General features: G+C 35.1%; 1 protein-coding gene across 1 annotated transcript; it reads left to right on the forward strand.

Annotated features, from left to right (window-relative positions):
- The first annotated feature begins 2,281 nt into the window (after positions 1-2,281).
- On the forward strand, positions 2,282-25,111 carry LOC125832041 (uncharacterized). The gene is made up of 42 exons (XM_049511168.1): positions 2,282-2,409; positions 3,324-3,399; positions 4,358-4,438; positions 4,544-4,624; positions 5,213-5,289; positions 5,408-5,462; positions 5,618-5,666; positions 5,866-6,003; positions 8,848-8,929; positions 9,619-9,697; positions 9,787-9,836; positions 9,920-10,114; positions 11,011-11,086; positions 11,584-11,664; positions 11,730-11,810; positions 12,721-12,797; positions 12,925-12,979; positions 13,094-13,142; positions 13,320-13,457; positions 15,149-15,230; positions 15,323-15,401; positions 16,436-16,482; positions 16,688-16,899; positions 17,560-17,647; positions 17,785-17,904; positions 18,034-18,152; positions 18,227-18,299; positions 18,400-18,519; positions 19,336-19,404; positions 19,495-19,665; positions 19,740-19,787; positions 19,864-20,005; positions 20,106-20,203; positions 20,956-21,100; positions 21,180-21,265; positions 21,337-21,447; positions 22,151-22,225; positions 22,956-23,021; positions 23,152-23,340; positions 23,441-23,551; positions 24,104-24,184; positions 24,627-25,111. The coding sequence occupies exons 1-42, from the start codon at positions 2,308-2,310 to the stop codon at positions 24,810-24,812; spliced, it is 4,140 nt and encodes a 1,379-aa protein (XP_049367125.1). The 5' UTR covers positions 2,282-2,307; the 3' UTR covers positions 24,813-25,111.
- Positions 25,112-25,115: the final 4 nt, after the last annotated feature.

Below are 25,115 nucleotides of genomic sequence, written 5' to 3' on the forward strand. Positions count from 1 at the left end.
AATATTTTTAAAATAATAAATAAGTAAAAATAAATCAGGACTATTCACATGCAGGTAATACTCTAATATACATTTAAGCTTATCATATTCAACAATTAATTATGGAATAGCACTTTCCACGTCATTGCCACCTTACCATGATTCAGCACACCTATAAATGAGTTAGATAAATATGAATTTAATACATTTCTCATTTTATCGTTATTTTTAAATGCATCCTTATAATACACTCCCTCTGTCCCTTTTTGTTTATTACTTTTTATATGTTCCGTTTTTCTTGTTATTTTTGACAAATTAAGAAAAAAATAATATTGTTTTACTTATTACATCTTCAATTTAATTGGAGAGTTAATATTTTTGAAAAAGATAGAAACAAGTAAATTAATTTTGAAATTTTATCATTAATCGGAATAAAATGATAAATTCATCATATCAATTATTATTTTCTTAACTGGTGTGCTAAACAAAAAATAAATAAGTAAATAGGAACACAGGCGTTAATTAATGAAGTATGTTTTAGGGATAGCTGCATAAACAAAGCTTCTCCATATATAATTAAATTATTGGGTTCTTACAATAATATTCCCTTCGTTTCATTTATTTATTTGATCTTGTATTGATATTAAATTTCAAAGTCTTAAAACAAAGATGGATAAAATATTTTTTTTAATCTTATGATCTTAAATATGTCAAATGAAAAAGTAAAATTAAAGAATTTTCAAAAAAATAAATATATTTTTAAAGAACAAACTAAAGAAGAGTAAGATAAATATGTTTAAACATAATAATAATAATAATAATAATAATAATAATAATAATAATAAGTACTAAATTATTTCTATAACTAGACAACGAATTATTTTAGAAATCTATAAGAAGTAACATAGTAATATCCAACAGCATGGATATCTTTTAAAAATGAGTTAAATGATTAAAAATATATTTAAATTATCTCATTTTATTGAGATTATATTTGAAATTATTAAGAGCTCGTTTGGTTTGAAGAAAAGTTATGATATAATATGTTGGAGTAAGTTATGATGAGATTAGTTAAGTTGAGATTATTTTTTATTGGTTGTTTGGTTTGTTATATTTAAATAATATGCATAACATAATTTCTAAGAATAAGTTATTTATTTACAAAAATACACTTTAAGAATTAGTTGTTTGTTTATAAAGGAGGGTTTAAGTGTTACTTTTGTTATTTTACATATTTATCTCGAGATAAATTATCTCGGATTAGTGTTCCATCCACAAATAGAGATAACGTATCCTAGTTATAATTATTAATTATGGGATAAGTTATCCCACACTTTGTAACCAAACAATTAATTGAGAGGTACTAGAAACTTATCCTGTGATTATTTTTTCTTATCCATCACACCATACGATCCCTAAGAGTATTACTTTTCTTATTTGGTCTATCACCCAATAGTAAAAACACCAACATGTTGAATAAACCAAATATTTGTCTAGAAATACTTCTAGACGTGTTTGTCTATAATATATTCATTCATCTGACATATATAACAACTCTATTTGCTAACACATTATTTTAAAAAAATATATTTTTGATTAACTTTCTTAAAATTCTAAACTCTTCCTTTCAAATCGGAGATACCGATGACACAACATATGTGATCACTGATAAGAAAAATGAATATCACGATTAAAATAAATTAATTTATACGATGATAGTTTGAATCTTTAATCTTATATTTATTTATTTAAATTTGCCATAAAAAGAAATTTTACTCATGGAGTGCCTCGTGACAGAATCTTGAGAGTAATTAATCTTTGACCAAAACATTTAACAAATATTATGTATTTACTTAAAAATACTTTTCATTTTTGGGAAAAAAGTTATTTCTTATCTTGAATATAGCTAATTTAATTAAAATTTACCATGAAAAGATAATTTTAATCATGAAGTGCCACATGAAAGAATAAAAAAGAAAGTACATACATCATTATATTGTAATTCAAATAAAAAACATACACTCTAAATAATATAGGTATAAAATTTAAAAAACTGAAATAATTTAAATATTTTTTGAAATTCAATTTTTTTAAAAATATTATTTTATAATTTTTTTATTTATAACAACTAAATAAAATTTAAACGTTGAACTGTTTCTACTTTCTATAATGGACAGGGACATATGAAATAAAAAATAAAGAAGCGGGTCAACTTAAAGACGTTCTTTATATAAGTTACCAACCCAAACACATTCGAGGCTTGCTCTTTTCTTCTTTTTTTTTTCCAATAAACAAACGCCATTGGTTCTGTTTCTCTCTGCTTCACTGATGGCTACTGGCAGTGTAGTTGGGTTCGTCGGTTTGGATGATATCAGCTTGGAATTGGCTACTTCGCTTCTTCGTTCGGGTTATTCTCTTCAGGCATTCGAGGTTGTTGATAAATTCATGTTATGTTTCTGATCATATGATTCTAATTTCTTGATTTTCGATCAGTCTTGTACTTATCAGTTGTTTTTCTTCTGATTTTTCATCAAGATTGATGAAGATCAGTGGTTTTTAATCAAGATTATTATCAAGATTGATGAAGATTTTAAATTTAATTTAAAGAAAATTAAAAATTTAGTCTAATGCTTTATAGATCACTTCACCCTTTTTTTTTGGGTGTTGGTGTGGGTAGGCGGGGGATGACATGTACATTATGCAGTGCCTTGAGGTTTCTAATAATCAAAATGATTATCAAGATTTAGTCAATGATTGATGAAGATCTTGAATTAAAATTTCAAGAAACTTAAAAGATTTAGTTGAATGCTTTAGTTTTGTCAATTTTTTTGGGTGGGTACATTATGCAGTGCCTTGAGGTTTCTAATAGTAAGTTCTCATGGGTGGGAAAAGATTTGATTTGAATGGGCTTACTATTTATGACTATGTTCCATCAAGAAAGTAGGTTTCAAGAAAAACACTTCAAGTTTTCAATGCCTGATATTGGTCAGTGTCAGTGAAGAGTTGCTTTGAAATTTTTCCATTTACTATTAGCTTATATGAACATTTGCTTCGGTCTGTTTCAGAATTGTTGATAATTTTGTTTACATAATTATAGAATATCAAAGATGTTAAATCTTCTTTCTACTGATAAAAAAATACGTGAAGTTATATTTCTTTGATCTCTAGCATTGGGGCTAGAATGCTTTTCTTGGTTCATCACCTGACATAAAGTTTCTATGTGGTTGAAAGAAAGTGGACATCTATGTTCTGTCTTCACTCGTCTGCTTCTTTTTCTCAATGTCATCTGTTTAAGATTGGTAATGCCCTTTGTGGTTGGTGGTTTTGATATGTGGTGTCAACAGGCAGGAAGTCCTTTGGTTGATAAGTTCTTAAAGCTAGGTGGTAAAGTATGTGCCAACCCTACTGAGGCAAGGAAAGGTGAGATCTGGGTTCACTTTCTTTATGTTTCCTATCCCACAGCCTTCTCTTACAGATTTTCCTTGTAATGTTTGGCTATATGTCCCAGTTTAAACTATGTACAGACAATTGATGAGCACCTCAAAACCTAGTGTAAATCAAACCTTGTTCTTACATTTGAAGAATACCCCTCCTCTTGTTTCATTCTTCCTTCACAGTTTACTTTCCCACTGTTTAACTGCCATCATCACCATGTGCTTAAGTCTCACCTTTTTGCTGACCTTATATATTGAATTTTATTTTTTTCTCAATCATACTTAAATTTGAATAGATTTTTTTATCATGATTCAGTTCCATCTTAAGATACTGAAAATTGGACAGAAAATCCCATTTTCAGCTCCCTCGTGCGGGAAATGATCTCGACATTTCAAACTTTTAGCTTTTGTCTCTCTGTATTGAGTTTGGCCGTTCTTGTCTGTTTTGTCTTTATGCGGCAGGTCTTTATTTCCTTTTTTCTGATCGAAAGATATTTTTGGACGTCCTATTGCTAATTTACTAGAACACTATGATTTTGAAGGTGCAAAAAAGATGTTGGGATGTATAATGGAATAGTATATTGTGGTGATCTGGAACATTAGATGTAATCTATTAGTAGCCCAAAAGAAGATTTTCGGCCAATATAATCTAGAATATTTTTTCGTGATTACCGGAAGACTTAAAAGAAGGTGATTTCTGCAAGGTTCTTGCTCTCTGATTTATACAGAAAATAGATCTATCCTTCTGTCTGATATTGCCTTTAGAAGTGGATGGCTTGAGGTCATCATTTAACCATTCTGCTGTCTCCAGTAAATACGATGGAGAGAAGCAACAATCTTTATAGCCTACCTTGCTTGACATTGTATGGTGAAAGTTCTTCACAGTTTCTCCAGGTGTCTTGTTACGTACCAAAATAGTTTCTGATCCACTTCACCATTTTCAGGTGTAGCTGCATTGGTCATATTGTTATCTCATGCTGATCAAATAAATGATTTAATTCTGGGCGACAAGGGTGTTTTAAACGGTAAATGTCTATACATATTCTAGGTTTCTGTCTGATCAGTTTGATGAAGGCGCAATGCCATTGCCTTTTCTTTCCTTTCTATTGATGTTTTTTCTTGCTTTACAGGATTAAGCAAAGATACGGTCATCATTTTCCATTCAAATGTATTACCTTCACAGATTCAGAAGCTGGAGTTGGCTCTAAGAGGCAACATCTTGATCTGGCTAATTTTCATATTTTATTGCCATATTTAGAAGTAATAAATGTTGCATATTTGTGAGAGTAAATTTGTCTCTTTCTTATCGTGCCCCTTGTATAATTGAGTTTTCTTGTGATGTTTGAAGTCTAATTGATGAATGACTACGGAAAATATCTATCTTGTGGGTTTTAAGCTTCTTGCACTATACTGCCATTTTACTGCTGAATCTTAGCAAGTTTGATGATTTGTTAAGACATATGAGATAAAACTGAGTAGGCCTTAGTATTTTTTTGTTGTTGAATGTAACTCTATAAGATGAGCTAGCATTTGTGATAAGAATTTAATTTGGATATCATAGTCCACTAGAGCATAAGCTAAGACTTGTAGGGCATTAGCGTTCGTGATTTTTTATCATTTATTCTTTGTGGCGGGTGAATTATCAAGGTGAACTGGGCATATGCCTGGGATGGACATTTTCACTATGAAGATAAAATAGAGGAAGATGGAAATATAAGGATTTACACTTGTGTAACTGCCATTGAAAATTTAACAGACATCTGCTAATCTTCAAACTGTTCTTCTTTTGACTAATGCAGATTGTTATGGCACAAACTTCATTGTTGATATATATGTCTCAAAAGCAGTATCAGAGGTTCTGAATGATAAAACTATGGTAAGACATAAAATTCCCCATGAGAACCATTTCTGAGGAGTTAGCTAGAAATGTATCTTCTACTTTTTGTCCTTTGCTGATGCCAGGAATATTTGTTCTTTCTTTTCAATGATGACAGATTATTTCCTCTGGAAGTTCGGAGTCCATTGCTAGAGCACAGCCCATTCTTTCTGGTGCAGTAACTTGTCTTGCTATTCTGGATTTATTTTTGCAGAAATTCACTATTGAAATCATTGTTCTTAAAATTTTTACCGACTGTTAGAGCCAGAGAAAATTGGTTACTCTCATGTTTCTTTGCTTTTCTGAGTCGGCTTTTTCCTGTGGACAGCCATGTGCGCAAAGCTATACACCTTTGAGGGTGAACTTGGTGCTGGAAGGTACATTATGTATATCTGTCATGTCTACCAATTTTTGCTGTTTTTCATGTCATTATTGAGAAAAATCGAGCAATTATGATTTGCTCAGTTTAGATTATAGTGGTATCTTTAGTTTGACTATCACAAATTTAATCTGCGTAGTTATGTTAGTATAATGATTTTGTGACAATCTATTTATCTGTTACAATTATGCTTGCAGCAAAGCTAAAATGGTGATTGAGCTCCTTGAAGGAATTCATTCTGTTGCTTCGGTGGAGGCCATTGGTCTTGGTGCTCAAGCTGGAATTCATCCATGGATACTTTATGACATAATATCCAATGCTGCTGGAAATTCTTGGTGACTGCATTTACATTTTCATTTCATTTTAGGCTCATTTGATAGATAGCCACCTCAAGGTTTTTATGAAGATGTTTAGTGTAATATCTTAAATTAGATAGTTTATTGTTCCGAAAAGAGTATGGTATTAGTGCATCACTGTTATTTCTCAATCTTCTATTCAGTTGCTAAAGTTTATCTTGCACTTGATCACTTAGTTTCCTAGTACTATTACTGCTGGAAAATGTCAGCTAAAAAATGTCCTATCCTACCTTCTTCATGAGTGCAAGAATTAGTTCTGAAAGAAAAAGATGCTTGAAAGCAAAGGGGGTTGAGGCAGGGAGATCCGCTTTCACCTTTCTTGTTCATTCTAGCAATGGAGGGGATGAGTAGCCTGATTAACACAACAAAAGCCAAAGACTGGATCAGAGGGTTCCAAGTGCAAAACAGGGCAAGTAACAACCTAGAAATCACTCACCTACAGTATGCAGATGATACCTTAGTTTTTTGTGAAGCAGTGAGGAACCATTTTCTGATTTTGAGGACCATTTTCATTATTTTTGAAGCTGTGTCAGGCCTTCATATAAACTGGGGGAAAAGCTACATCTATCCAATTAATGAAGTGGTGCAAATTGAGGAGCTAGCCAATACGCTAGGGGGGCAAATAGGGGAGCTACCCACCATCTACTTGGGCATGCCATTAGGTGCAAAAAGTAAGTCAATAAGCATTTGGAGTGGAGTGATAGAGAAGTGTGAGAGAAAATTAGCAAACTGGAAAAGTCAATACTTATCCCGAGGGGGAAGACTTACTATGATCAACAGTGTGCTGGATGCCTTACCAACTTACATGATGTCTTTTTTCCCAGCACCAGCTGGTGTAATCGACAGAATAAAGGTACTCAGAAGAACTTTCTTTTGGCAAGGAAATGAAGATAAAAGGAAGTATCATCTTGTCAAATGGGAAGAAATGAGCATAAGCAAGAAGATAGGGGGTGTGGGCATCAGAAACATGAAGTTTCAGAACCAAAGCCTTATGATGAAGTGGTTATGGAAGTTTGCATCTGCTGAGAACTCATTGTGGAAGGAAGTGATTGCTGCAAAATATGGAATGAGGGATAAGTGGATGACAACAAAGGTGACCTCTCCCTATGGGTCTACTGTATGGAGATCTATCAGTGATCTATGGGATTTGGTGCTAGAAAGATCATATTGTAAGGTGGGAAATGGCAGAAAGGTGGCGTTCTGGATGGACAAATGGTGTGGTCAGGTCCCATTAAGCCAAAGGTTCCCTGACCTCTACGACCTATGTCAAATGCAACAAGCAACTGTAGCCGAATTATGGAATGATCAGGGGTGGAATTTGCACTTCAGGAGGAATTTAAATGATTGGGAGATGTGCAGAATAACTGAGTTTTTGGTTACCCTAGCACAATTTAGTAACCTGTCTGAGGAAGAGGATTCACTGGTGTGGAATGTGGGGAGCAAAGGGTGTTTCACAGTAAATTCAGCATATGAAGATCTCAACACAGTTGGCTTTGAGGAAGTAGATTGGTTGGCCTTGGAAGATGATATGGAAAACCAAGATACCCTAGAAAGTAAATTGTTTTACTTGGTTGTTAGCTAAGGAGACAGTTTTGACACATGAGAACCTGAACAAAACAGGCGTTCACCTGTGTTCCAGGTGCTTTTTGTGTGAAGAGCAAGGAGAGACAGTCAACCATCTCTTCTTACACTGCAAGTGGACAACCCAGCTGTGGCAAATGTTCACCAATATGAGAGAGATTAAATGGGTGAAACCAGGAAGGATCAAAGAGGTTTTGAAGTGCTGGAATAGAGATGGAAATGCAGGAAGAAAGGAGGAGAGATGGAAGATGGTCCCATCATGTATATGGTGGACAGTATGGCTAGAGAGGAACCAGAGATGTCATGAAGGAAAGCAGAGCAACATATAAAGATTTAAGCTTAAATGTTTAGCTCTGTATTATTTTTGGTGTAAACAAGTAGTCTTAGATAGCTCAGAAGTAATCAGCACAACTATAGACTGGCTGTAACTTGGTAGGTATAGGATCCTATGTAACTTACAACACTTTTGGAGGGGAACTACACTTTTGAGGTAGTATACCTGTGGATAAATATAGACTAACTGTTACTTTTATCAAAAAAAAAAAGCAGCTGTGCTGATTTAAAGGGATAGTTAGTTAAGAAGTCTTAGATTCCAAGTTTTATGTTCAAGTTCAAAATCATTGCTGAATACTCGTGTATGATTCTGATCTTAAGTACATAGTTGGGTGCTTGATTAGGTATCGTTGATTCGACCAGTTCAATGTGTTATCTTATGCCGAAAGCTATATAAACTAGGTGTGCACATGGGCATGTCTTTGGGGTCAGTTTATGTTGTCATTGAGCCACGAGAAGTTAATTTTTTTTTAAAGATGTATTACTCCTCTGTTTCAAAAAGAATGATCTACTTTCCTTTTTAGTTTGTTTAAAAAAAATGACTTCTTTCCTTTTTTGGTAACATTTTAATTTCAGCTTTCCACGTGGCATGTTTAAGGCCACAAGATTAAAGGGCAATTTTGTACATTTGACATAACTTTAATTTAGGACCACAAGATTCAAAAGTCTTCTTTATTTTCTTGAATTCCGTGCCAAGTCAAACTAGGCCACTCTTTTTGAAACGAAGGGAGTATTAATCATTTGTAGAAGTCTTCATATGTTATTATGTATAGTTGTAAGTTGAATTAGCTCTGATACCATGTTCTTCCTTTCTGTCTTCTGTTTGCTTTGCATTACTTCTCTATGTAATGATTAATTATTTTTGCATGCTGTCATTCTCAATTTTTTCTTAATATTTAAATTTTGCAGGGTTTTCAAGAATTCTCTTCCCCAGCTTTTGAGGGGTAATCAGACAAAACATCTCTTTCTCAACCTTTTCATTCAAAATTTGGTAAGACTCTCGTGTTAAGTTTCCATAGTTCTTTTCTTTTGAGAGCTAACATTACTATTTAGATTCTTTTGTAAGATGAAATGCTCTTTCTTAATCCTCTGTCCATAATATGTTTATTGCTTATAACAGGTTAGAGCATATAATGCCTTCTTCAGAAAGAGAAACCATAAGTTTAAAATGCACATTCTTTCTGAAAGGCACCTTTCAGTGTTTCTTTTCTATTTTTAATCCTGGGTTTTCCCTTAATTATATATTACCTTTGAGATAGACTCATTTTGAGCTGGTGTGAATTTCAAGAATAGGATGTTTGAAAAGATTTTACATTAATTTGATAACAAATGCTTAAAATGATATTGGAATGTTAGAAAAGCAAAATGGATAGTTAAAAGGATGTCACGCCAAGTTTGAAATATTATGAAGTGATTAATTGATTATAATTCATATTAGTTTGAAGAGTTTAGAGGGGATAAAACTTTCCCTCAAAGGAAATGGGTCAAGTTTTTCAAAATCAGCCCAAAAGTAAACATCTAATTTATTGGGGCACAGGGAAGAACTTGAAAAATTCTTCATGGTTTTTCGCTTTCATGGTGTTGCGTCTGGCTACCGCTAGAAAATTCTTATAATAATTTCTGTCGTCTCTTTACTACTGTAGAGTTCCTATTTCCTGATTCTTTTTTGGTGCACTTCAGGGTAATGTACTAGACATGGCGAAATCACATAAATTCCCCGTTCCACTTCTAACGGTTGCTCATCAGCAACTCATAGCAGGCATAGTACCCATTCCTTCTTATTTTGTTTTGCGGAAGACAAAAGTAACATTTGGACGTGATCTCAGTTGCTTTGCATTTCATCTACAGGATCTTCACATCCCCAACAACAGAAAGATGACGATTCTACATTGCTCAAGGTCAGGTTTGAGTACACAAGGTTTTCCTACAGTAATGTAGCTTGAGCTTCTTTATCTGCTACTAACAGCAGGATGCGCTACAGGTTTGGGAAAGTTTACTTGGGGTAAATTTAGCTGATGCGGTCAATTCTAAAAGTTACAACCCTGAGGAACTGGCCAGTCAAATTACTTCCCAATCTGATACTGTGAAGCGAATTGGTTTCATTGGCCTTGGTGCAATGGGATTTGGCATGGCAACTCATCTGCTGAAATCAAATTTCTGCGTCCTTGGTTATGATGTAATGCCTTACATCTTTTTTATATTTGGTGCTGGACTAGTTCCATTTCAATATGTAGTTTTGGATGACTAGGTAATAGATATCCTACCTAAGTCAATGATAACTGTTTTCCCAATGACTCAAGGAAAATAATACATTTTCCATTTTCTAGAAATTTTTAAATGTTTTAAAAGAGTGGTGGGAAATTTAAAATTTTAATTTGAAATGCACACTACTCAGTCTAAGGCTGAATATCAGGAAGTGCATCAGAATCACTGTAGATTTAAATTTGGGGTAAAAATAAAGTATCTGCACATAAAGCAATGTCAAAGTATAGGATAATGTCTTTCGAGCAACATCTTTTTTCCCTTTGAAAAAGTAGAGAAGGTGATTCACTTTTAGGGTGTGTTTTGATCATTCAAAGTTAGGAAGTGGTGGGAAAAACTTGGTCATCTTTTCGTCCACCTACTGAAAAGGGAAAATCTTATCTTTTGATATTCTTTCCTTCCCTTGTCTGCCGTTACACCAAAGAGATACTTTGAAAAATTAAACTGCAAGTAACTGTAGGAACAAATCCTTCTATTTCGTACATTATCTGAGATTATGTCTGCACTTGTGGCTTTTGTCTTTGATTCGTCAAAGAAATTTCTACAAGAAAAAGAAGCTGGAAATGACTTGCAAGACTGATTTTTGTTGACCTAATGAAAATTGGGTTCCTTAATTTATTCCGATCACTAACATCATTTTGTGCATATCTACATCGATAAACATCTCTCCTTACAAGGTACCTTGAAGTGTATCCACATGCTTTATGTTGTGTATTGTCCTCTATTTACTGAATTCAGATGTTTGTTGTGATTTATTTAAAGCTAATAACTAAGTGAAAGTAATGGCTGCCTTTTCTTATGAAATTGTAGGTATATCCACCGTCACTATCTCGATTTGCAGATGCAGGTGGCTTGACTGGGAGTACTCCTGCAGAAGTATCTCAGGGTAAATTAAGATGCTTTTTGATGTGTGCATCATATATTAAGAAACTGATGACAATCTTCAGGTCTTGTGTTGTCTGAAAATCTTGTCTGTTTGGCAAAGAGCTTTAAGTTCTAGGGGTCTGCTATTCTGTTTATTTCTTAATTGTATGATTTACTTTCTGGACGAGACTAAGCTAGAACAAGGTTGACTAACAAACTTATAGAAGTCAAGTTCATCCGTCTCCCTACAGTCAAGAAGAAAATGAGAAGGATCTTGAGCTTCCGCTTCCATCATTCTTGGATCTGGACAGCATAACTTAGAATAAGTATCTGTCAGATAATACTTTGTTTTCTGCTCAACAAGTCCAATGTAAAGTAGTTTAGCTATAAGATCAATTCCCTAATCTGTAATTAAAAGTTGCTTCTTTACTTTTTGATGAGCACTATGGCAAAAGTTTGACGCTACTTGCCATTTGCTGATCCTTTTAAATGTTTGTTTTGCCACCTTAATTGTTTCAGATGTAGACGTACTTGTAGTAATGGTCACAAACGAACTGCAAGCTGAAAGTGTTCTTTATGGTGATCAAGGCGCTGTGTCAGGTAAATACTGTGCTCTCACTTTTACATCTTTGGGCAGGACTAACCATCTCTCCTGGTTTTTATAGCCCTTCCATCTGGAGCATCTATTATCCTCTCATCAACAGTTTCTCCATCATTTGTTAGCCAGCTTGAGAAGCGCTTGCAGAGTAAGTCTTTCCTCTCAAATTCCGTTGAAGTTTGCTCTCCTTCTTGTAATACATTTCCTGGCATTTTCTTGTTCATTCTTTTCGAGGCAAGTCCATTCCTGAATATACCAGTTCAAGGAGTAGATATATACAACAATGATTAAACCTCAATTCCAACCAAGTTTATAAAATGAAGTTGAAGTTTTGTATATTCTCTACTGGTAGAAATCTCTGACAAGACTAAAAGACTACCAGAAAGCAGGATCTGAAGTAATCATACTAACATGACTAACACGTATTCTTAACTAATTGTTATCGCCTTTTAAAATATTTTTCTGAATTGTGCCCTATTTTTCACTAAGTCTACATGGATTCAATGAGTTTATAAACCTTTCCAAAAATCTTTCTTTCCTGTGATTTTAGGTATGCATCGCCCCTTTTTAACACCTTACCATGGTTTCACACCTGTAAACTGGTGTATCTGGAGGTCGACGTAGGGCATGACCAAACCATGTCAAGGATATGAACTACTTGCACCTTCAAGCAAAAATGACGTACTTGTGTGCTTGCGTGTGCAAGACTGCAAGCACATTGTTTTGTTTTTAAATTTATATTGGGGGATGATATCCTTGTCCGATGATATGATACAGCTTCCTGATTTAGATAGATGAAGTATTGGCCCTATGATTGAATATACTGCCTCTTCCAACATGTGACAGTTCCAATCTCAAGAGAACTAAATGGAGTTTAATGATCTCTTGACGCTTCATCACTTTCCAAACTGTGATCAGAGATAATGAAATCTTGAGTTTTCTCCAATTTTATGATAGTAATGGCTCTTTCTTTTCCAAAAATTAAGGACATAATTCTCATATCATCCACCTTTTATCATTCTTTGACTCACATATGCTTCACCTTTATCATCTGATAGGTGACCCGAAGAAATTAAAATTAGTGGATGCTCCTGTTTCTGGTGGGGTCAAGAAGGCTGCTAATGGAACCCTTACGGTGCGAATATGAAAAAATTAGCTTTCAAATCCTTGATTTTGGTGATTGCTTTTCATATTTCAAAAATGTTTTTTGTTTGGATGAACCTTGTCTGGTGACTTACTGGAAGTTATAACACCAATGCTAGATAATGGCATCAGGTACAGATGAGGCTCTCAAACACAGTGGTTCAGTTCTTGCTGGTAAGAAGTGGACTCTTTTATTTTGTCTCAAAATATCCTTTAGATATCTCTGTGTGATTTTCCCTTTCAAATGTTACTATTAAGGTACTGATCATTGTGTGCTTGCCTAAACAGCATTAAGTGAGAAGCTTTATATAATAAGAGGAAGTTGTGGAGCTGGCAGGTACCTTTAGTCTGAGTATTATCTTCTCTGACCTCACTGGATCACTTGATTTCATAGTACTTAGCTTATTTGGGCATGCAAATACTTCTCCAATCACTTCACCTTGCTGTTTCTTCAATGAGTTTGTCCTGGAAATAGTACATCGGTTTTTGACTTCTGTATATGTGGATCTACCAGTGCTGTTAAGATGGTCAATCAACTTCTTGCTGGAGTTCATATTGCATCAGCTGCTGAGGCAATGGCATTTGGTGCTCGATTGGGTCTTAATACAAGACTTTTGTTTGATGTCATCACAAATAGTGGGGGAACATCTTGGTAGGTAACCCATACCGTTATTGAAGAAAATAATTTCCTTCTTTTCATTCAAATATAGGTAAAAGAAGCTGTGCAGTGCTCAGTTTTTAATTTTGTTTGCAACAGTGCATGGCATGATATTAGTTTTTAGATGTTACCCTGAGCCTGATATTTCCGATATGTAGTCATGAATATTATAATGCTTTAGTGCTGAATGCAGAATGTGGTCCTATAATTAGTGAGACAGGAATCATAGAATCATCTATGATTGAGAGTGCGTCCAAGCTATATATATATTTTGAATTTGTGTTTGGAAGAAAAGTCAGTTTTTTTTTTATTAGTTAGATATTTCTGTGTAATGTGGTCTTTATGATTGTGAGTATTATTTTTCGAGAAGCTCACTCATGATTGACTTTAAGCAGGAAACCTTCAAAAACTTTTATTCTTTAAGGAATCATCTCACTGTGTTGTGCATGAGTTTTCGGTTGGTTCTTTGGTCATCGTAGAAATAGTTGTTGAATTGTATGTACTGCCTCATCTGAAAGTATAAATTAGTAAAAAAAGGATACTTATATTTATTTAGTTGTATCTTCAACCGTTGCAAGACTCAAATTAAGATTTCCTTGTATTATACTGTTTTGAATTGTGTATATATAAAAAATATTGCTAGAGAGTGGATGTTTTTATTTGTTTAATTATTTGTTCATCAATATTGATTGATGCCTTCAACAATAGTCATTTTCAGAGATATGCTTGGAAAAACTTTGCCTTTTTCATCTTATTGTAACCTATTTTACAAGCAAAGTCGTAATTTCATAAGACATGGTAAAAACATGTCTTGGCATTTCTTTCTCTTTCCGGGGTGAGGTTGGTGTCTTCTGTGCATGAGTTGTCAGAGAGTTTACAGATGTATTTGTTTGTCTCGTGGTAAGCAGGAAATCATGTTGTTTAATTCATCGGTTGGTGGAACTGAGACGATGTTTTTTTTGATAAAAGTAACAGTTAGTCTATATTTATCCACAGGTATACTACCTCAAAAGTGTAGTTCCCCTCCAAAAGTGTTGTAGTTACATAGGATCCTATACCTACCAAGTTACAGCCAGTCTATAGTTGTGTTGATTACTTCTGAGCTATCTAAGACTACTTGTTTACACCAAAAATAATACAGAGCTAAACATTTAAGCTTAAATCTTTGTATGTTGCTCTGCTTTCCTTCATGACATCTCTGGTTCCTCTCTAGCCATACTGTCCACCATATACATGATGGGACCATCTTCCATCTCTCCTCCTTTCTTCCTGCATTTCCATCTCTATTCCAGCACTTCAAAACCTCTTTGATCCTTCCTGGTTTCACCCATTTAATCTCTCTCATATTGGTGAACATTTGCCACAGCTGGGTTGTCCACTTGCAGTGTAAGAAGAGATGGTTGACGATGTTAGAATGATTAACCTTGGCTTATTTGGTCCAATACCAGCATAGTAGCTTAACTTTTATGGTGTCTTCTAATTATCACCCTGTAGGAAAATGAGGCTCTGAGCTCCTCACAACTCTAAGATGTTAACTGATGCCTGAGAATTTCTGGTTCTCCACCTGCTTTGCCTGCTTTCATTATGGAGCTATTTACTTCTTTCTAGAAATTGTGCTTATCTGTGGCATGAGATTTGTGTTAATGTGTGAACAGTAGGATTTATTTGGATTTGTATTTTTGCAGGATGTTTGAGAATCGTGGGCCGCACATGATAGAAAATGATTATACGCCGCTGTCGGCACTTGATATCTTCGTGAAGGATCTGGTGAGGCTGATAAACATTGAACACATTTCATATTGCAGCTGTGTTAACTTTGATTTTTAATTTCGTTAAGGCTATTCTTATGGTTTTAACAGGGCATTGTTTCTCGTGAAGGCTCATCGCGCAGAGTGCCGCTTCATATTGCAAACATTGCACACCAATTATTCCTGTCAGGTGCGGTTAAGAGATCTGTTACTTTCTATTTTAATTCTGTGTATCCTTTACTGCAAGCACTCTAGCAAATGAGATTTTCCATTTTCATCCCCCACTTTTCTCAATGATATCCAAATGCGGTTTCATTTATTACAGCAAAATTGACAGTTTCTAAGTTTTGTTTGACCTAAAAGTATTACAACGATAAGATACTGGTACTGTCTAGGATTGCTCATTACTATTTTAACTAACATTTGGTTTCTTTGTCGAGTCACTCTTCTGGAAAGAAGAAAACTCTTGATGCATATTATTGTCATATAGTGCAACTTCAATAATTTATATTCAAAAGACTGTGCAAGTCTACTGTTGCTAACTAATTAAAAAGAAGAAACTTTTAAGTACAACAAGTTGGGTTTCCCATTGTTTGCTTTTGGTCTATGGACATTTGATTTCAGCTTATTCACCATTTTATTGCCCAAATATATTTGGAAATTGTCCCTGAATATCATGCTGTAAAGATATTTTTATCGATGTTCCTTTTTTCTTTGTTTGAAAAATTGGATGAAATAGACATTCTCCCAAAGCATATTTTCCTCTTTTCTTTTCAATCATGAGATGTAGAAGATTGTGAGGCCTAATGTTTGTATGAATTCGCGATCAAGAAAATGTGGTTAAACTGGGGAGGGGTGGGTAAAGTGGTGACTGGAAGAGAGATATTTTTCTCTTAGTAGGAGGAATTGCTGACAAACAGCTGAATAGGTGGTCCCCTTATGCAAGCCAGTATTAACTATGGCTTCCAATAAAGTATTAACTAGCGCTAAATGTCTTAGATTTGTCAGTTCTGTGCCGTCTCAGCCATGGGTTTAACCAGATAAAATTGTGGTCTGTCCTCCTCATAACCCTTTTTTAACCAGCACAGATTACTCTTTTTTCTAATTAACCTTTGTTTAACTTAATGGTGTTTGAGCATGTAAATTGAACTGCTGTACTGCAAAAGCGCTCTCTTTCATGTTGTGTAACCTGTCTTCATACTGTTTATATGTCTCATGGATTAGGTTCTGCTGCTGGATGGGGCAGATTGGATGATGCTGCTGTAGTAAAGGTATGACCAGCTGTATGTAATAAGAGATGCCATGTTAATTAATGTTTGAATTTATGAAAATATGCTCAATTATCATTCAGTTTATTCCAAAGACAATGTAGTTTTCCTCTGTTAATTATACTGCAGCATGAATTTGATAGGCATAAATTGTAATGAGAATGGTTCAGCTAATTGTTACCATCTACTCTATCTCAAACTTCTGCAGGTTTATGAGACGCTGAGTGGAGTCAAAGTTGAAGGCAAACTTCCTGTTCTCAATAAAGAATCTGCATTGCAGTCCCTTCCTCCTGAGTGGCCAGTGGATCCGATCAATGAAATACGTACACTAACAGAGAATAGTTTGAGGACTTTAATTGTTCTGGATGATGATCCAACTGGGACTCAAACTGTTCACGATATTGAGGTCCTGACAGAATGGTAAAATGCTTCTATAAATTTCAAGAGACAGTTTAGTTACATTTTCCAAAAAATTGTCTTCTGGATTCACAAACAGAGACTCTAGCTAGTGTTACCAATTCAAAATGGTATGGCAGGAAGACTGAGTTTCAGAGTGTAATTTCTTCATTTCTTTATATGTGTTGCGTATTATGCATGTTATTTGAGGTGCGGAAGTGGGAAAACTGGAAATAATTAACCAAAATCCCCATTCGTTAAGTGTAGTCTATAGGCCAAGCACTTGTATGACAGGTGTGAGCGACCAAACAAAAGAAATTAGTGTCCAGCTATTTGTGGAACTAGATACTTGTAATGTTTAACTTAAATAAACTAGCAATAGATACATGTTGCTCAGTTCTTTATCTATTTCCTTCATTCTCTTCTTCGTACGAGGAAAGAGAGTTGAGATCTATTTTGTTTAATACATTTATCATGTAGAAGATGATAACAATATAATTTCCCTTCTTTGTTAGCTTCAATCTCCATTACTCTCTCCTCTCCATCTAACTTTATAAGTGCTCTTGGTTAACATACTTCTTATCTCCAACATAGGTGAAACTTTGTTATTTGATCCTTTTAGAGATAAAAACTTCAAAATACTTTTGTTACTTTTACCAGTCATGAACTTGCTAATTTTTGCAGGAGCATTGAGTCACTCATTGAAGAGTTCAAAAAGAGGCCTAAATGTTTTTTCATTTTGACTAATTCCAGAGCATTGACTTCTGAGAAGGTAAAAAGACTTACATTGAAGAAAAGTTTCTATATCGAACCCCTTCAAAGAATTTTTGTATTTGAAGTCTAACAGCTGCTGGCTAAGTTACTTATCTCATTGATTGTGACATCATTAACTGACGCTTCTCACTGCAGGCTAGTGCATTGATAGCAGATATCTGCAGGAACATTGATTCTGCTGCCAAGTCAGTGGAAAAAGCAGACTACACAGTGGTTCTGAGGGGTGATTCAACCTTACGAGGTCATTTCCCTGAGGTGAGGATAGAGATAAGCTGACAGAAATCAAACCTCGTGTGGCCTTTCTTTCCCCAACTTGTTTGGGATTGTGTTGTGGTTGTCGTCCTTTCTTGACACACTATTAAGATATCGTTTTATGCTACCTAGGAAGCAGATGCAGCTGTTTCTGTACTGGGTGAGATGGACGCATGGATTATCTGCCCCTTTTTCTTACAAGGAGGCCGTTATACCATTGGAGATACACATTATGTTGCAGATTCTGATAGGTACCTCTCTAATCTAACTTATATTAGTTGTTTGGACTTGCCGGAAAAAACTAATTATGTCTTCTTGTCTTTAGGCTTGTTCCCGCAGGTGAAACAGAATTTGCTAAAGATGCTGCATTTGGATACAAATCTTCCAACCTCCGAGAGGTCAAGCCTCGTCTGTTTCTGAGGAAAACATGTTTTCTGCTTCACACTAAACTGATGTAGTTGTTATTCTTTTTTTTTTTTTCTCCATTTGATATTTTAGTGGGTAGAAGAAAAAACAAAGGGCCAGAGACCTGCTAGCAGTGTTTCATCAATCTCCATCCAGCTTTTAAGAAATGGTGGACCAGATGCTGTTTGTGAACATCTCTGTAATTTGCAGAAGGTACATAAGCGTCATCGCCATCTTACTCTTACTCTTACATAATTGCTCTTTCTTTATTACCTCCATTGACTCATTAGTATCCATCATCTGACTGTGTTTGTCAACATGGCTAGCTTATGCTTGGCACCTATTTTCTTTTTTGGCGATGTACTTTTTTTTCGTACAGCTCTTATCATGATCTCAAAGTTCCTTAGAGAATGGACTTCATGTTAGAAGTTTGCTGTTTGTGTGTCTTTTGGGTGATGGTATTCTACATATGGAGATTTGTGTGTGAGCTTTGGTTCATACACATAAAACTTGGATTTGACTTAAAGTGCAAATATGAGATTACAAAGTCATAGATGCTTACCTTCTCAAACCCCTCATTACAGCCGAAAGCTTTGCTCTTTTAGAATCCTGCATACTGAACCCTTAAACTCCTCTTAGTTTTCTTCCATAACATTACTGTCATGTGCAGAGAGTCTAATAGAGAAGTTTACTGATAGTTGCTGATGTTTAGGGAAACCATAAGACCCTTGAGGCCGTAAATGTTTTAAAATTGCAAGTGAATGCCAGAGTTGTAGATGGTAGTGAGCAATCTATGTTCACAACTTCCAGCTTAGTGCTACACAATTTACTGCATAAGCAAACTTACCAGATTTCCTTCTGAAGAGCTTCACAGAAGCTTTTGATGCCAGTCCCTGAACTACTGGATAGTGAAAAGGAACCTTCCACTCTGCTGTGGGCTTGGAAAATTTCTTGCTGGGTTGATTTTCCCTTCCTTACAAAAATTCAACCTTAATTATTTGTTGCTCCTGATCGCATTTCCTGTAACAGGGTTCAACATGTATAGTCAATGCAGCTAGTGAAAGAGACATGACTGTATTTGCCGCTGGAATGATAAAGGTTTTATAGAATTCCCATTACATTTGATATTAGTTCTTTTTCATGTGGTGAGATGTAAGTTGATCTTCATTTTCTTTGCTCTATATGCAGGCAGAACTAAAAGGAAAACACTTTTTGTGCCGTACTGCTGCCAGTTTTGTTTCTACTCGAGTTGGAATCATCCAAAAATCTCCAATTTTGCCAAATGATATTGGAATAAGTAGAGAAAGAAATGGTGGACTTATTGTTGTGGGTTCATATGTTCCAAAAACAACAAAGCAGGTCAAATATAACAAGTTTCGTATGCTTAATTTCTATTGGCATTCCGTCACACTTATATTTCAAGTTCACTGCAGGTTGAAGAACTAAAACTACAATATGGTCATGTTTTGAAGACTATAGAGGTAAAACTGAATACTGTATGTTATACTTTTGCTGAAAATATGGAGCTAAGTTTTAATTTCCTTTCCTGAAAAGTAGATTTCAGTAAATAAAGTTGCCATGGAGTCATCAGAAACGAGGGAGGAAGAAATCAATCGAGCTGCTGAAATGGCAGACGTTTACCTTAGAAATCATAAAGATACTTTCATAATGACCAGTAGGGAGCTGATCACAGGCAAAAGTGAGTCTTCATATTATCTAATGACGAATACTAATTCCTTGCCATCCTGATTTTGTTTTATTCACTTTTTTGTGCTTTTAACATACTGTACTATACCCAGCTCCTTCTGAAAGTTTAGAGATCAATTTCAAGGTAAGCTCAGCACTGGTGGAGATAGTTAGGAGGATAACCACAAGGCCTCGTTATATTCTTGCAAAGGTACTTCTTTTATCTCTGCATGCTTGTATCACTTTCTTCTATATTATGTGCATGTGTAGTGGAAGGGACATTCATCATGCTCATTACTTTTTTACAGTTCTTTCTTTCCTCACATAGCTTTCTGTTGAAAGGTGTCAATTTAAGGGGACAGAGTTCGAAGGATTTGTTAGTTTAATGATTGACTGACTAAAGTCAAAACCTGGGTCTAGGTTGCAATTGTAAATTAATATTATCCTTCTTATTTAAGAGTCTTAAAACACGTGTATGCTTGCTTAAATCAAAAAGGGGGGCAGGGGATTATTCATGCTCATCGATTTATGTGGATGGAAGCAAAAAGCAGGATGAATATGACGAATCAGTGTGAATCTCAAGACACAAAAAGCAACAGCTCTAGAACTTGAAATTTACTCCAGTATGTAACTCTTTTGAAGACTTGAGAACTAAGGAAGCCTTTGGGGTAAATATCTGAAGATAATGAAGTAACATATGAAAACTAAGGACACTGTTTTATGCCCGACTTTTCTGATCTGGGTTTTTGTTCTCCCTGTTTTCCTAGTTGCACTTGTTTAAGGGGAACCTAAACTTCTTGTACAAAGTCTTTTCCCTCACAGCATGTGCCGTCAATCTTTTAGGTTTCACAACAGCTATATGTTACTTCATTATCTTGGTATATTCTCTGAACATGTCTGGAGAACTTAATAAACAGAAATTATTGAAGTGTTGGACCAATTGCTTGAGTTCTTCTTTCATAGGGAGGAATTACCTCATCAGATCTTGCCACAAAAGCTTTAGAAGCAAAACGTGCTAAAGTAGTGGGACAAGCTCTTGCTGGTATTCCAGTGTGGCAGCTAGGTCCTGAAAGCAGACATCCAAAGGTTCCTTATATCGTCTTCCCAGGTAATTTTTGGCAATTTCTTATTGCCGTTGAATACCTGTACTTTGGTCCCTAATATTTAGCTATCAATGTGAATATCAGGTAATGTTGGTGACAGTAATGCTCTGGCAGAGGTGGTGAAACGTTGGGCTCATCCTGGCAGATTATCAACTAAGGAACTCCTACTGGTAGAATGGCTTTGCTTTAATGATTTCCCTTCTTTTTACATATGGATTTACACTATCTGTTCTGTTAATAGGAAGCTGAGAGGGGAAGCTATGCTGTTGGTGCTTTTAACGTCTACAATTTGGAAGGAGTTGAGGCAGTTGTTGCTGCAGCAGAGGAGGAAAATAGTCCTGCTATCTTACAGGTTTAAGCAGATCATTGTTAGCTCTAATTGCCCTGATAAGTTTACTTCAGAAAAGCTGACATATTTGCAACACTTCTGCGTGCACTGTTAAAAGATAACGTTTTTTTCTTAAATTTGTGGTAATGCTAAAAAAATCACGAAAGAATCGTGTTCTTTTTTGTTTTGATTTGTTATTTTCTTATTACTAATATGTTTGAATTTTCAGTTCTTATATTTTACTTCAGAGACCTATATTTTACTTCAGAAGAACTGATGTCATTACTCATTAGTACTATTTAAGGGTTATTTGGTATGGGGCATTGGTGACAAAGTTATCCCATTCGATAGTTGTCCCACTTTATATATGGGATAACTTATCCCATCATTACAGTAAAATGGTGGGATAAATAATCCTGGGACTAACTAACAACCCCTAACCAAATGTAAGATAAAATAATCCTACATTTTATGCCGGGACTATTATACCTTATCCCTCGTACCACATTCTTTTTGTGGTCCTTTTATTGAGAGCTCTATCCTAGTATTAATTTATTATCTTTTAATTTGAAGTTCTTGACTTTCCCATCTCGTTTTCCATCTTCATATATGTTCTTCTGAATGCTTAATCTGTTGATGGGGGAAAAGAAGGGAAGTCATTTCTATTTGAACATAATGTCTGTTTCATTTGCTACAATAAGAATCTATGCCACTTCTTATTCTCCAGATCCATCCTAGTGCACTAAAGGAAGGAGGAGTTCCACTCATTGCATGTTGCATATCAGCTGCAGAACAAGCATCTGTAAGTGATATTCTAGATAATGAGTCAACTTGTAGCAACTCTGGAATAATGAAAAATAGATGGATAAAAATTGAACTATATTTAATCATGCATACTGCTGCAGTGCTGCTCCTACCAGACAATAAACATGGATTTGCACTACAGTGACTAAGGGAACCTGTTTTCTGCTGCAATTTGTGGATAAGTGAAAAAATCAATATAGGCAGTGATCAACAACTGCAACAACATACCCAGTGTAGTCCCACAATATAAGTTGTGATCCATCAAAAGGAAATATGTTTCTTTGCTAATTATAGGGATTCTTTAAATCTTTCAATAAGATAGAAGAGCATAAAAAAAGAAGAATTATTTACTTAGTAATGATCCAATAGCTCCAGATTTTTTTGGCATACTTGCACAGGCTTTTGAAGCGGTAAAACATCTAATGTCTGATATATTATGGATTGGATCGGGTGTCAAATCTGTGATCCAGAAAAGGTTTTCCTCTCTTAATATCTATGCTCTTTGATTAAAAATTGAGTGTTGGAAATTATGACCAGATGTAGGGTTTTGGGAGTAATTAGTTTCTGTTATGTCATAATCTGAAGTTCTATCATAAGTATGTATAAACAGCTTCCTTTTGATGAATGAGAAATTAACTTGGAAAATCTGAGTAGTGATCATTGTGCCTCTGTACGTTCTTTATCTTTCTTGATCTCCGTAAAAGCATTAACCATATTCATAATGACAGGTTCCTATAACAGTTCACTTTGACCATGGAAATTCCAAGCAAGAGTTGTTGGAAGTTCTTGAGATGGTTAGTTTCATTTGTTAGTAGTGATCATATTTATTATGCTCTCCACGTCAATTAAACTTTTTTCCCAACCAAATAGAGCTCAAAGATTCTTATGTCAGTGTGCTAACTCATAACTTCAACCACACCACAGGGATTTGACTCACTCATGGTAGATGGCTCACACCTTCCTTTCAAGGATAATGTTTCCTATACGAAGTACATTTCTTCCTTGGCGCACTCGAAAAAGATGTTGGTAGAAGCTGAATTGGGAAGATTGTCAGGTACTGAAGATGATTTGACTGTAGCAGACTATGAAGCAAAGCTGACTGATATTAATCAGGTCCCTTTCCCTCACTCTCTCTCTCTCTCCCGAGCCCTCCACCCCCAGGTTAATATCAACTTTTTTCAATTTCTGAACTTGCTTTCATATGACGTTTCAGGCACATGAATTCATTGATGCGACGGCCATAGATGCTTTGGCAGTGTGCATCGGAAATGTTCATGGAAAATATCCTCCAAGCGGTCCAAATCTTAGACTTGATTTGCTGAAGGTCTAATGCATATATTCTTGCCCTCTTTTTGTTTCCTTTTCATCCTTTTGATTTAGGATCAGAGTTTACTGACCTGGGAATTTTTAATATGGCAATCAATATAAACCATGAGGGAGGTCAATTACACTTCATATATCAGACTCCTGCTTTTTCTATGAAAAACCACTTGCGACGATTTGTGATGCTAAACATTTTGTAACCTATTCATGTCACATTATATACTTGAAACTAAGAGTAGCAATTCTCCAACTTGTAGTACATTGATATTGATTTATAAAATTAGTCTGCTTTACTGATGCATGCTCTGAAGAAAATCAAACATTCCTTTTTTAAAGGTAGATATCTGTTGTACGTGTTGATTCCAAAATCACTCTAATTGTGATTATTTTTTTAATCACGCATCAGTTGGAAACAAAACAATATCGATGAGTTCCTTGTGAATTAGCATCTCTCGAAAAATTGTTTTGGATCTGTATTTATGTGCCAAGTAAAGCTGCATCTGCTCCTAATTTAACTTGAACTCACTCGTTTCTCCTCTTTTTATGAGTACAGGACCTCTATGGCTTGTGTTCAAAGAAAGGAGTTCATGTTGTTCTTCATGGAGCTTCTGGGCTGTCAAAGGAAATAATAGAGGTATACTGAATTCTAACAATCTTTGTATTGATTCATTTTAGTGAAATAGATAAAGGGCAAGAGGGAAGTTGAACATGCTGAGTACAATATAAGAATGGAGTTTAAAAGGGGTAATGGTGGAAAATCTCTCGGTGTTGAAGGTCCTATCTCTATCATTAATGTCTTTATAGAAGTACAGTCTTAGGTGGAAATTAGGGGTCGTGATGGACCTTTGATGATTTGAGAACAACTACGCTTCAGTCACAAACTAGTTTAGATGGACATATAAATCCTAAAACATCCACCTATGCTCTTTCATTTCAAGATTTAATTCAGTTAATCAATTCTTTTGAAGATTTCTCTTTGGTAGACAACTTGTCAAAATGTTTTCCTTTTTACTGCTAGGATTAGATGATAGATAATCCGAGATTAATGTTCAGTTTACTCTCACTGTAATGAACAGGAATGCATAAAGCTTGGTGTCAGAAAGTTCAATGTTAATACTGAAGTGCGCAAGGCATATATGGATGCACTGAGTCGCCCCAATAAGAAGGATCTCATCAATGTCATGGCTTTTGCAAAAGAAGCCATGAAAACAGTGATTGCTGAAAAGATGCGTCTGTTTGGCTCAGCAGGGAAAGCTTGCTAACATTCTAGTCCATGAAAATGCCCGGTAGATTATTATCTGATATATCCGCCCTCGTTATCTCAAATTAAATATCTTGTTGATGCATCAGCCCTAGCCCGTAAGAATAATAAAGGTGCAAGTTGTAACACTTGATGGCTATGTTTACTTTTTTTTTTTTTTTTTTTTTGGTTTTCCTGTGTCTGATACCTGTATTGGGGTCAGCTTAAATTCGAATTTGCACTGGGACATCCCTGTCTTTGATTGATTCAATGTAATGACACTAATTATCTTGTACTATAATGAAGGAGATAATAATCTTTCGTG

This window comes from Solanum verrucosum, unplaced genomic scaffold, assembly GCF_900185275.1.
Source record: "Solanum verrucosum unplaced genomic scaffold, falcon-dt-bn FXZP01000009.1, whole genome shotgun sequence".
Taxonomy (NCBI): Eukaryota; Viridiplantae; Streptophyta; class Magnoliopsida; order Solanales; family Solanaceae; genus Solanum; species Solanum verrucosum.

What these genes read in the sequence shown, in the direction of transcription:
- LOC125832041 (XM_049511168.1), top strand. Translation starts at nt 2,308, where the DNA reads ATGGCTACTGGCAGTGTAGTTGGGTTCGTCGGTTTGGATGATATCAGC. An exon ending in CCCTACTGAGGCAAGGAAAG is followed by an intron (nt 3,400 to 4,357) that starts GTGAGATCTGGG and finishes CACCATTTTCAG; the next exon opens with GTGTAGCTGCATTGGTCATA. An exon ending in ATGTTTTGAAGACTATAGAG is followed by an intron (nt 19,788 to 19,863) that starts GTAAAACTGAAT and finishes CCTGAAAAGTAG; the next exon opens with ATTTCAGTAAATAAAGTTGC.